This window comes from Muntiacus reevesi, chromosome 7 (assembly GCF_963930625.1).
Source record: "Muntiacus reevesi chromosome 7, mMunRee1.1, whole genome shotgun sequence".
NCBI classification, from domain to species: Eukaryota; Metazoa; Chordata; class Mammalia; order Artiodactyla; family Cervidae; genus Muntiacus; species Muntiacus reevesi.
In genome coordinates this window covers 35,403,000-35,416,250 of record NC_089255.1, presented here as the reverse complement: position 1 = coordinate 35,416,250, position 13,251 = coordinate 35,403,000, and the positions used below count along the sequence as shown (strand labels likewise).

The following is a 13,251-nucleotide window of genomic DNA, read 5'->3' as shown; positions in this document are numbered from 1 at the left end:
GTGTTTCAGAGAGAGAACATTTGGGGACCCTTCTTAATAATTTCACCTGCATCCACACTTAACAATTGGCACCAGGAGTTTACTAGATTTGTTCCTAAATTTAAGGTAAAAATCAGTTCTCTTTTTAAAATAAACTTTCTGACTCCATTTTTGCTGTCTTCCTTAACTGCTCATAATAGCTTTTAATTCTTGCATTTTTTTCAAATAACCTTGCATATACTTCCTTTTGAAGTTACTGATGGTAACAGTAAGAGAGCGTATTGCATCCTTCTGTTTTATGAGAAAGCCAAAGTCCAGTTTGAGTAATTTTGCTGCATTGGCCACATAAATTGTAGCTGCTAGTTGTACTGCCATAATAGAAAATATCTATGTTGCTGACTGACTTCATGTAGGTTTTGATAAATCATAATCAATTTTCTTGACACTCCAAAGCCACGTCTTCAGTTTTGGTCCGGTTTATAATGTCTAAGGTAATAATGTGAAAGTTGGTTTTAACTAATGTAGAGGAAAAGAATTGAGATTGACATAGGAAGTGATCAGCAAGAAAATATGTTACATCAAATATGGACAAGATTTAAATAGATTAATTATGCAAAGTTGTTGGGATATAAGAAAGAATGGATAGGATATATTATCTTACTTGCAAGTAAAAAGAAGGAAATGTTAAATACTCGTTTTGTCTCTAAAGGAATATAATGATAATGAAGTTGCATATTAAGGAGGATTTTATGGAGATTATATATCAAGAGATACTGACATGATCTTTGATCTTGGGTCTCCATAATAAACAGAGGTTCCACGCAGTTTAAGAGGGCATGGGAGGTGTTTTTCTGGCTTATGCTTTGTAAGGAATAGGGACATGTCTGAGATATTCCACTTTGGGGCACCTTTGTGTCTGTGGCCACACCTTTGTGGCTGAATTAATAGACCTGAGAACTGTTTACAAGGCACATTATGTATATGGCTTTTAACTTGGCTAACTCATTCTAAGGAGGTGAGGTCATTCTAAGGAAATTTGTTGAGTATTTTTTTTTTTTTGAGTATTTTTTATAGAGTTTTTTCACATTGAATATGGAGCATCCATCTTTTTTCCTGCTCTTTTGTTGTTACATGGTAAACAATTAGGAGGTCAAAAAGTTAATTCTTAAAGTTTTCTTCGAAACTACCTTCAATATTTCCTTCACAGGCCAATAGATGGCAATGTAGTACTACTTAACATCATTGGTACCTCTCCTTTGACTTTATACCAGTGCCTGAAACTGAGTTTTCATTTGCATTTTGAGCTTCCTTTTGAAACTCTAGTTTAGGGGTCAGTAAAATAGGACTTCTGGGCCAGTTGAAAGCGTGCAGTTGAGTAGTATTAAGTACATTTGTTGTGAAAATCACTGCTGTCTGGTTGCAGAATTTTATCATCCCAAACAAATCTCTTTCCCTATTTCTCTTTCCCTCTAGCCTCTGTTTACCACAAATTTTCTTCATGTCTTTCTGGATTTGCTTATTCTGAATATTTTGTATACCTGGGATGTGGCTTCTTTTGACTTAGTTTTTTCAAGGTGTTCATCATGTTCACTTCATTCCTTTTTCTGATTGAATAGTATTCAGTCATAATATATATTATAGTGAGTATAATATTATAGGGAATTTCTGGGTATACTGTATTTTGTTTATCCATTCGTGTGTTGATGGATATTTTGATTGTTTCTTCTTTTTGGCTATTGTTAATAATACTGCTGTAAACATTCATGTACAGGTTTCTATTTGAACACTTGTCCTCTTTTCAGTTCTTTTGGGTATAACCTAGGGGTGGAAATGCTATCTCTTTTTATTTAATTTATTGAGGAATTCACCTCCAGTTCTTTGGTACAGCTTATGAGCTAAGAATGGTTGTTTTTTGCTTTTTAAAATTGTTGCTTACAAAAGAACAATATTTCATTGCAAATGAAATATGAAATTTAAGTACACATATATTATGATTGATATATATATTACATAAATATTAAATTTGATTATTTGTGGCAGCATTGACATCACAACAGCAAAGTTGAGTAGTTGTGGCAGAGACTGTGGCATACAAAGCTAAAATTACTATCTGGCTACTTATAGAAAAAGTTTGACAACGTTTGGTCTATTAATTCATTGTTTCTATTACCATTATTCCTTTAAATTGTTAGAAATGTGTTCTCTTCCCTGCAGAACATAGTTAGAAGTAGACATTACTCAAGTTTAAGGTCTGATTACATTCAAAAGATACTTAGATCTATTATGATAACATCTAAAAGTTCATTTTATTTGGCAACTGTCTGAGTAACACTGGTTTTAGGGTTCTGGTGCCTATGACCTCCCTCCTTTTCCTTATGAAATAGGATTTAGATTTTTTCTCTTGACTAATGTACCACTTTTCATTCCTAAAATTGACTATTCAGTATGTTTTCTATTTCATTTATTTCTGCTCTTTCTTTATTCTTTTTCTACTTTTTTGGGTAAACTTCTTATCTTTCCATCATTTTGAGATGGAACTTAAATGGTTTATTTTCAGCTCTTTCTAATGTTTATTCAAGGGTATTGTTTTCTTAGCATGACCATAGCCATCCAAAGGTTTGAGGTGTCACATTTTTATTATCTTAACATTCAAAATACTTTCCAGTTTCTACTTCAAGTTCTTATTTGATTCATGGGTTGCTTAAAAGTGTTTTTCTTATTTTCTAAACAAAGGATGATTTTCTAGGTATCTTTTTGTTATTTATAGTTTAAATCCACTGATAAGAAAATATGCTTTTTATTATTAATTTAATCCTTTGAATTTGTTGAGCTTTGCTTTTATGGCTCAGCACATGGGCAGTTTTTGTAAATGTTCCTATGTATGTTTGAAAATAGTAGTTGTTCTGCACTTGTTAAGTACATTGTATATATGTTGATTAGGTCAAGTTTGTTAACTTGTCCTGTTACATCTTTACTGATTTTGTTTTTGTCTGCCTGTCCTATTGCTGACTGAAAGAGATGTGTTAATATGGACAACAGTTATGGATGTATACATTTTTGTTTTCTTCTGTTTGTTTTTGCTTTAAGACAATGACATGTACACAGATTTACAATTTTATCTTCCTGGTGAATGAACTTTTTATTATTACAAAATTTTTCCTTTAAGAAGGAAAATCTTAAAGTCTTTTTTCTTTGATACTCACTCCAAACACTTTTGGTTAGTGTTTGCTTGCTCTGTTTTTTTTTTTAACTATTCTGTATATTTATATTTAACATGTATTTCTTTTATTTGGAATATCTGTGCTTACTTTTAATGTAATTATTGATATGCTGCATTTAAATATGTTGTCTCTTTGCTTTCTTCTTTCACCTGTTTAACTTTCCTTTTTTCCCTTTGAGTCCTTTTGAATTGATTTGATTTTATAATTTTTTTTCCTTTTATTTATTTTTTAAAAATATTATTGGAACTTCCCTAGTGGTCCACTGGTTGAGAATCTGCCTGACAGTGCAGGGGACATGGGTTCAATCCTTGATCTAGGAAGATTCCACATGCTACAGGGCAACTGAGCTCTGAGAAGCCCATGAACCGCAACTAGAAAGCCTATCTGTAGTAAGGAAGACCCTGCACAGCCAAAAATAAAATAAATACTATTTTAAAAATAATAAAGTATTTTTATTTATTTGGCTGCATTGAGTCTTAGTTGCAGACCAAGGGGTCTTGGGTGGCTCATGCAGGGTCTTTTGTTGTGGCGCATGGACTCTCTAGTTGTGCTCTGTAGGCTCAGTAGTTGTGGAGCACAGGCTTCTTGGCTCCACGGTGTGTGGGATCTTAGTCTCCTGACCAGGGACTGAACCAAGTTCCCTGCATTGCAACGTGGATTCTTAGCCACTGGACTACTGGGAAAGTAGTAGTATTTCTTCCCCCTTTTAAACTTGCTAATTATGTATTCATTCTGTTATTCAGTAGATTCCCAGGAAAATACAACATGCATGCTTAACTTTCTAAAAAAAAATACAAGTTAATACTGTTGATACCTTTCAGATAGTAGAAAGACCTTAGTATAGTACTGTAACTATACTCCCCACTCTAGACTTAACACAGTTGTTTTTGTATATATTTTATATTTTAAACCCCAGAAGACATTTTACTATTATTTATACTTTTGAAATTATTTAGATTTATTCATATTATTCACATTCATTTCTCATTGATCTTCATCCCTTCCTGCATATTTGTGCTTCCTTTTCTGAGATTTTTCAAAAGAACAAAACATATCAAGCTATGGATTCAAGAAGCACTTTGAATCCCATAACAATAAAAAGAATGAGAGTTACATCTAGGTACATCACAGAAGTGCTGAGTTTTACCTTGTTTTGTTTCTCCGTGCTTTGGTCTGGATGTTTCCTTCTGACCTCTCTTACGGTTCACTAATTTTCTCTTCAACTGATCAGTCTATTGAACTCATCATTTAGTTTAATTCTAGTTATTTTTTCAGTTCTAGAAATACCCTTTGGTTCTTTTGTAATTTCTAGTGTAACACTGAAGTTCTAAATCTCCTCTGTGAACAAACAAGCATTTGTTTAAAAGTTTGTTTCTAAAATTTTTGGTTTGGTTTTGTTTTAACAGCAGATATATAGGAAAAATTCTGGAGATAATTGTGGGCTCTGGATGTTATTTTCTTTTTTCAGAGAGAGGATCAATGTGTGTTTGGGGTTTTGCCTACAGTAATTTTTTTCTGGGACATTAATAATCCAAAGCCCCATTAGTGTAAGTCAAAAGTTGGGATGAATTGAAACCAGATTTCAGAATCTGATAAAGCAAGTGTATGTATAGTTTACCTTTACTACCAGTGTGTATGTATCTTTTCATTCCCAACTTAAGGCCAGGGAGATGGGTAGTTATCAGAAACTTTCCTCCTTGAACTACAGTTCTTTGTTTGTGGGTTGTGTATCCCTTTAAAAGAAAAACAACTTATCAGTTTCTTCGTGTCTCAACTAGAGCTTTTGGGAAGGATCAGCACTCTCTAGGGGAACATGTACAATGCCAGGCTTTCCTGTCTTTCTAGATCTGGACTCCTAAGTAGCTCTCTGATGCCTTCAAACAGTTGTTCTGTATTTGTGTTTTAACTGGGTCAGTAGGAAGAGTGCTCATCCAACTCCTAGTACAGTAATGACAAAAGAGCAATTCCAATATTCGTTCTGTTAAGTTTTTTAAAAAAGTCTTTCTGAATAATGTATTGGTAATGATGAAAGTGAAAGTGTTAGTCATTTAGTCATGTCCAACTCTTTGTGACTTCGTGGACTGTAGCCCCCCCAGTCTCCTCTGTTCATGGAATTCTCCAGGCGAGAATACTGGAAAAGGTAGCCATTCTCTTCAGGGGATCCTCCCGACCCAGAGATTGAACCTAGGTCTCCTGAATTATAGGCAGGTTCTTTACCATCTGAGCCACCAGAAAAGCCTGTATTTGTGATGATACTTTTAAGATTATCAGTAGAAACTAATATACATATTGGTCCTTTTTCCAGGTGCTACCGTATTGGGGAAATCCTCATGACAGGAAAGTCATCAGGAGGTTCTGGAGTCAGGTAACTTTCAGCTTACTGTAAGCATATGCACACACACATATACATATTCACACATATATGTAGTCATTATTTCTCCAGTTGATTTGAATAATTTCTCTTACATAAAATCTTACATGTTTCTATGCAGATGTAATTTTTTTTCTTTTACAATGTTTTTCCTGTTATAGACAGTCAGCCAGGATTAAGAACTTTTCTCTTTAATAAGCTGATGACTACTTTTTAACAAGGTTTGTGATTAAGGTGACTACTTTAAAAACAATTATGCTTTAATTCACTACACATCTCCTACATGGGAGAAGCATATCTTTAGGGCTATCTTAAACTTCTTGGCCTTAGGAAATACAGTCCATTCCTCATTGTCTTATTATGAATTATTTAGGTATCTGTTTTCACCCTTTCCCTCTTTTATTTACAGAAGACCCTCTACACTCAGGATGCCCCCTTCCATGTGGTTATCACCAGTTACCAGCTGGTGGTACAGGATGTAAAGTATTTCCAGCGAGTCAAGTGGCAGTACATGGTATTGGATGAGGCTCAGGCACTCAAGAGTAGTTCCAGGTGATGCAAGTAGTAGAAATAAAGTCTGTGGACTGAGGACTTATAGATACATAGATATGTGTATGATATACGCACACAAGAATGAAGATCAGAGAGAATTCAAAATGTGGTATCTGCATAAACCATGTACCTGACCAGAAGGCATACATTCTTTTTTGCGTTTTCATGGAATATAAATATTAATGTTTATAGTATGAGAGTTTTTCTCAACTTCTTCCTACCCACTCAATAATTATGGCATTTTAACTGATTTTTGTTCTTTAAGGAAATTTTCTGTGGAGGAAGGGATATCTGCCCTTTGCCTGAGGGATTACTTTACAGATCTTAGTAGGAAGCAGAATGTTAAATTCTGTGAATTGTAGCTTCTACTATTTTATGCAGGTTATCCTAGTCCCTGGATGGTTATTAGACTCCTAAGAATCCTTTAATTGGAAGTTACATGTTTAAAATGTTCTAATACCTTTAAGCTCCCAAACTGAATAGTAAATGAGTGCTTGACTCTGAAGTGTTACTCAGTGGTATTAGACCTTGAGTTTGATGATTTTATTAACTCTTGGTGAATTCATAGGACTTTCTTAGAAGTCCATGTTAACTGGCAGAATAGTATTTTCTAGGGACCTTTCCATTCTCCGAAGAGCATAATTTCCTGTTTCACTGTTTTGAAGTAGGGCGTGCTTATGGCCAGGAGCAATAGATTCAGTTTGTATTTTCTTCTCACCCTTTCTCATTTTCCATTGTTCCCTCCAAACTCACACTAGAAGCATAAAGAGTAATAACTTAAAAACTTTCTACTATGTGTGTTTAGTTGCTTAGTTGTGTCTGACTCTTGGCAACCCCATGAATTGTAACCCAGCAGGCTCCTCTGTCCATGGGATTTCCCAGGCAAGAATACAGAAGTGGGTTGCCATTTCCACCTCTAGGGGATCTTCCCGACCCAGGGATCGAACCTGTGACTCCTAGGTCTCCTCCACTGGCAAGCAGATTCTTTACCACTAGTGCCACCAGTTGCTTGGTTTGTATCAACAAAACTGACTAAAGATAGTGAAGGACTTTATCAAGCCAGAATGGATCCTACTCTGCCTATTTGGGCTTCGCTGCTGGCTCAGATCATAAAGAATCTGCCTGCAATGTGGAAGACCTGGGTTAGATCCCTGGGTTGGGAAGATCCTCTGGAGAAGGGAATGGCTACTCACTCCAGTATTCTTGCCTGGAGAATTCCATGGATGGAGGAGCTTGCCAGGCTATAGTGCATAGGGTTGCAAACGATTGAACGACTAATACTTTCACTTTCACTGCCTATTTGAGGATTTTTTAAAATTTTAATACCTTAATATCATGTTTTCAGTGTAGAGAAGTTAATTCCTTTGAAATTTCCTATCCTCAGCTTTGTTGATTGATATTTTTCAATTGTATTTATTATAGATTGCTTGATTCTGAATGTTTGTTATTTTTGAAAAGTACTTCTAGAAATAAGGGTTCTCAGTAGGACAAATAAAGATTTACCACTAACTTGGAATTTATTGCTCATTTTATTGGACAGTGTTCGTTGGAAGATACTCTTGCAGTTTCAGTGTCGGAATCGGCTTTTGCTAACTGGGACCCCCATTCAGAACACCATGGCAGAGGTAGGCGCTAGTAACAGATTGGAATTCTTTACCCAGGCCCACCCAGAGTGTTATAGCTGTATACAACTTATAATCCCCCATGTAAAAGGAAGAATTTGCCCTATGTGGTTTTTTGTGGGGAGGTGCAGAGGAGGCATCATTCCTATTTTCTTATTCTCTGGCACAAGGCAAGTAAATTTCATTATTCTTTGGTACTTATATAATAAGTAATGATCATATTAAGAATGCTACTCATCTAATGCAGAGATATTTTTATGCTAGAATGAAAAGGTAATATTCTTTAACACTGAGAGGAGCTAAAATTCTCTTATCATCTAAAATAGGAATCAGAAAACTTTCTGTAAAGAATCTGGTAGTAAATATTTAGACTTATGGGCCATATAGTCACTACACGGCTAGTCAACCTTCCATTGTAATATAAAAGCAGTCATAGATGATACATAAAAGAATAGGTATGACTATGTCCAATATAAAGTTTAATTTATAAAAGTAGATGGCAGACCAGACTTGGTACCACAAGTCATAATTTACTGATCCCTGGTCTAGAGTTATTATTAGCAAATTTTGCTACCTCAGACTGTGTTCAGTTGTGGAATGGATCTTTGTATAAATTTTAAAGCTGTCTCATTGCCAAATCTGAGCAGGACTTTGAGACTTTCAGTGTGAAATTAATTAAAAAATAACCACATTTTGCTACAGTGCCTTGTTAAAGCTGGTTGATGAGACATGTGCTTATACACTCTCACTTAGTCACGCATACACATGCACCTAGACACAGATAAACAAATCTGCAAGTTCACTTTCTCTCTCTGAACTCATTATGTCTTCACATCCTGTCATTTTGTTGCTCTGTAGCTATTTTACTTTTCGTTTGTTTCCAGCTCTGGGCTCTGTTGCATTTCATTATGCCAACGTTATTTGATTCACACGAGGAATTTAATGAATGGTTTTCCAAGGACATCGAGAGCCATGCCGAAAACAAATCTGCCATAGATGAGAGTGAGTACTTTTATGAACTTTCATTCTTACTAGTGTAGGCAGCACATAATTGTATATTTTCTTCTGTGTAAAGAATTTTCTAGTATGCATAAGAGGATCTGAGACAAAAGTTTTTTCTCTTTTAAAATACAATTTTTTTCTTTTTTATGTGCTTTGTGTGTGTTTAAGAGTCAAAAAAGGACTTACTCAAGTGATGCTGCTGTAGTGTTGACTATTTACTCAAGGCAGAACAGGCAAAGTTCAATTTTGGCTTACAAAATCCTCATTTTCCACATAGATCCTGAAAAACTATATTCTTTGTGAAATGGGGTAAGACTTTTTGCCTGTAATAAAAACAAAATATTAGAAGGGTAATTTTTGGTATTTTTTCTTTATATATTAGGATTTATTTCTTCTTTGAACATTTTTGAGTTTTTATTATAAATTTTTTTGATCTCTTGACTAGTATCTTTTAAGAGAGTTATGGAGTATTTATTACATAATGTGAAGTGATATCTACCATTAGAAAAGTCCTTAAGTAATTTCTTATACTACATGTTGTTAATATGCTGACACACTTTGAAAAATGATTTTGGGGCAACACTGGGAGTCCCATATAGCTTGCATTAGACCTGTCTGAGAACCCTATTATTGATAAAATATTCTTGAAACATTCTGAAGGTGAATTCTGATAAAAATAAAATCATCCTTGTTAGTCTGAGTAAATGATAGCAAAACGCATTTGCCCAATTGACTATAGGAAGATGCTGTGGAAAATTCAGATCCCATGGCTTCCTACCTGGGAAAAGATTGTTTCAGTCTTTCAAAAAAATCATTATGCCAGAGGTATTTAGTGAGAGATGATCATGTTATTTCTTTCTTTCTTTTTTTTTTGTTTTTTTTGTTAAATTGATATAATGTTTGTCTGGGGGTCTGCCATTTCAGATCAACTTTCTCGCTTACACATGATATTGAAGCCATTTATGCTGAGGAGAATCAAGAAAGATGTGGAAAATGAATTGTCTGACAAGGTAAGGGAAGTTGATCTTGTGATTTTAGGATTTATTAAACACCAACTTAAGATTCTAGGGTAAAAAAAATTCCCCGGTAGATGTTTAGTTGAAGCGTAATTAGTTTGAGAGAAAACCTTTAAACTTGGGAGGGTCAACAGAGACTTAAGATGAGTCAAATAATCAAGGCAAGTAATAGTTTTTTCTTTTTTTGTTTTATACTTTTTATTATGGAGAATTTGAAATATTATAAAAGAATAGTATAATGAATCCTCCATATAGCCTAAATTATCAACCCATGATCATTCTTCACCTCTTTAGATTATTCTGAAACAGATCTTGAATGTCTTTTGTTTCATTTATAAATATTTTCATGTGTATCTCTAAAAATTTGGTGTTTTTTAAAATATATAATCACATATCATTATCATCTCTAAAAAAAAAGAAGTTACTTCATTGTAGTATCATATACCCAGTCAGTGCTCAGATATCCCCATTTATCTTTGTGTATGCTTTTTTCTTCCTTTCTCTTTTAAAGTGTTCACTTTTTGAGGTCAGGATCCAAACAAGGTCCATATGTAGTGTTTGGGTGATATGTCCCTTAGATATCTTTTAGTCCCACCCTTCTTTTTTCCCTTTTGCAATTCTTTGTTGGGGAAACTGAGTAGTTTGTCCAGAGTTTTCCACATACCGAATTTTGCTAAATGCATCATTGTGGTGTTCTCTGACATGTTCCTCTGTCTCCTGTATTTCTGCAGACTGAGAGGTAGGTTTAGAAGTTTAATGTGCTTTGAGTTGTATTACTTTTTCTCATAAAGTCTATAATTATGGTTCATAAGTATTTTTTTTGGATTTTTACCCGACCTCTGTAATTTTCTCTTATTTCTTGTGAATCCTCCTCATATTCTCCTTTCATCTTTTTTTTTCTCCCAGTTCTTACTCCTTTGGAGTATTTTCCTGCCTCACGTAGGTTACTCCTGTTTCTCACAGTTCTTCTGTCTGTATAAAAGGCATCTTTCCAGGTTCTTGATAACATCAGGTGGTTCTCACTGTCACTGCCAGAGGCTGGATCATTTTGAAATTTAGTAACTCTTGTATAGGATTGTAGTGGTGACATACACCTTCAAAGAGAGGGAAAGGAGTGTACCTTTGTTTTATTCCTTTAAAAAAAACTTTATGGTCGTTTTGTGAAACTGGCTGATTTTGCCTAAATAGAAGTATCATACAGATGTACCTGATAGAAAATAATTCATTAAAAAAAATGGATCTTTGAGGTTTTTATATCAGAAACAGCTTAAAAACAATAGCAGCATCATAATATCTCTTATTTAGTGGTTATTAGCGAGGTGATCAGAAGATGTGTGGTTCTTAACTACTGCATGTTTTATAAATTTCTTAAACATCAACAGTGTTTCTAATCTGTTAATTAAATATTATATATGTTATTGAACTATTACTGTCTGCGAGCAGCTGATATGTAGAGATGCAGCGTCTAGGTTCTATTCAGATTTCCCAGGGAGATGAATATCTAAATAGCTGGTACTGTATCATAGGATATACAGTGATGATCTGTGTGAAGTATAATGGGAACACAGAAAGAGGATAGTTCTGTTAGGGAAGGTTCATCAAAGCAGAGACGCCATGTGAGCTAGATCTGGAATAATGAGTTGGCTTTTACTAGGAAATATGGTGGGAAGTGGGTGCTAAGCAACAAGAATGAACAAAGGTAGGTCAATATTCAAATAGGCAGCGTGTGGCAAACATTCAGACTGTTGTTGCTAAGAAATACAGGAGAACATGATGAGATTGGGACAGTACGGTGAGTTAGACTATATGGGAGGCCTCTGCCTGCAGGAGAATTTTTAATATTTTACCATAGGCAGTAACTTACATTGAAGGTTTTCCAGCACTTGGGTACTTTAAAAGATTTGCATGGAAGGTTTCTTGGAACCAGGAGAGACTGGAGGCGGGAAGCTCCCATAGTAATAGCAGTCTAGGTTAGATACGGTGAGATTCTGTGGTATGTCAGGGTGGTTAGAGAAAAATTTCCAGGTTGAGTTGAGGGACTTAGAAAATGATAGAACACAGGGTATGAAAGAGAAGAGATCACTGCTGACTTTTTGAAGTTTCTTTTTGGGCAACTTAGTAAATGAGAATGCTGTTAATCAAGTAAATTGTGAAAGAAAAAAATTTTTTTTCTGATACACCACAAATGCAATTGCTACAGACTGTTTGAGTGATACTATTTTAGTCGGTAGTTGGAAATATGGGGCTTAGGGGTGTTTGAAAATACATATTTGCAAGTTACTGTGATTGATGGTAGTTGGTGCTATTAGAAATGGAAGAGGTTGCCCATGGATAGCATGTAGAGTGAGTGACAAGGGGAGAGGATCCAGAAAAGCTCATGTTTGGGATAGCTAACCACATCAGGTTTATAGAGATACTGAGTTTCTTGAATTAGCCATATCACAAGTTTATAGAGATGCTTAGTTTCTTGAGATATGTGTACTGTTTTCTTTCCCATAATAATCTGCCTTGCATGAGTTTCCAACTTTATGGTAATACTGAGTCTTCTTATAAACTGTTTTTCCAAATATAAATGTCCTTATTGATTTTTAGATTGAGATTCTAATGTATTGCCAACTGACCAGCCGACAGAAACTGCTGTATCAGGCACTGAAGAACAAAATTTCCATTGAGGATTTATTGCAGTCTTCTATGGGCTCTACCCAGCAAGCACAGACAACCACCAGCAGCCTCATGAATCTGGTCATGCAGTTTAGGAAGGTAAGAGCTTAGGTCAGCCGCTCTAGAGTTGTCTTTATTAACCCACTTTAAGGAAGAGGCTTTATCTAGCCTTGATGCTAAATAAACAAAGGCCGTTAAAGAATGAAAATGGGAATGTATATATTCATAAAGGTAAACATGCAAGGTTTAGGGTTCCCCCGTTGCTTCATAGTGATGTCTGCACATGACACTATTGTCTTATGATTTCCCTTTTTTTAGGTATGTAATCACCCAGAATTATTTGAACGACAAGAAACTTGGTCTCCATTTCATATTTCCTTAAAGCCATACCAGATTTCAAAGTTTATCTACCGTCATGGACAGATCAGGGTCTTCAACCATTCACGAGACAGGTGAGCACATATTAATTAATATCTGTTTGCTCTAAGAGTGCTTTTGTAATTTGTGGTTTTGTGGCTTAGTAGATAAACTTAATTGAGAGTGAGTTCCACGACAGTGAAGAATTTAAGCAATGGGTGGACAACTGTTTGTTGAGGGATGTTGTGATAGGGTCTGTGTACTGTCGAGTTTAACTGGATGACCTGAAAGGCCCTAGCTACTTTCAGTTCCCTTTCTGAATGAGGAATGTTCACCTGTGTGCAAACATGTACTTGTACCAAGAGAGATCAACAAATATCTCTGCCTAAGTATTGATGAAATTGCTTTGTAGTGGCTTATTTCACACTTGGAATAGCACTTGTGGGAAAACTGATTTGATTTCAAATTAA

At 35.1% G+C, this 13,251-nt stretch overlaps 1 protein-coding gene across 2 annotated transcripts in view; it reads left to right on the top strand.

The window, feature by feature from the left end:
- The window catches only part of INO80 (INO80 complex ATPase subunit), a 119,194-nt gene that overhangs the window by 46,901 nt on the left and 59,042 nt on the right, over nt 1-13,251 (top strand). For both annotated transcript variants that reach the window (XM_065940899.1, XM_065940897.1), the window contains exons 14-21: nt 10-105; nt 5,506-5,565; nt 5,981-6,123; nt 7,664-7,748; nt 8,630-8,747; nt 9,672-9,757; nt 12,356-12,523; nt 12,743-12,876. In XM_065940899.1, coding sequence (XP_065796971.1) covers nt 10-105; nt 5,506-5,565; nt 5,981-6,123; nt 7,664-7,748; nt 8,630-8,747; nt 9,672-9,757; nt 12,356-12,523; nt 12,743-12,876 — 890 coding nt within the window. The remainder of the gene's footprint in view (nt 1-9; nt 106-5,505; nt 5,566-5,980; nt 6,124-7,663; nt 7,749-8,629; nt 8,748-9,671; nt 9,758-12,355; nt 12,524-12,742; nt 12,877-13,251) is intronic.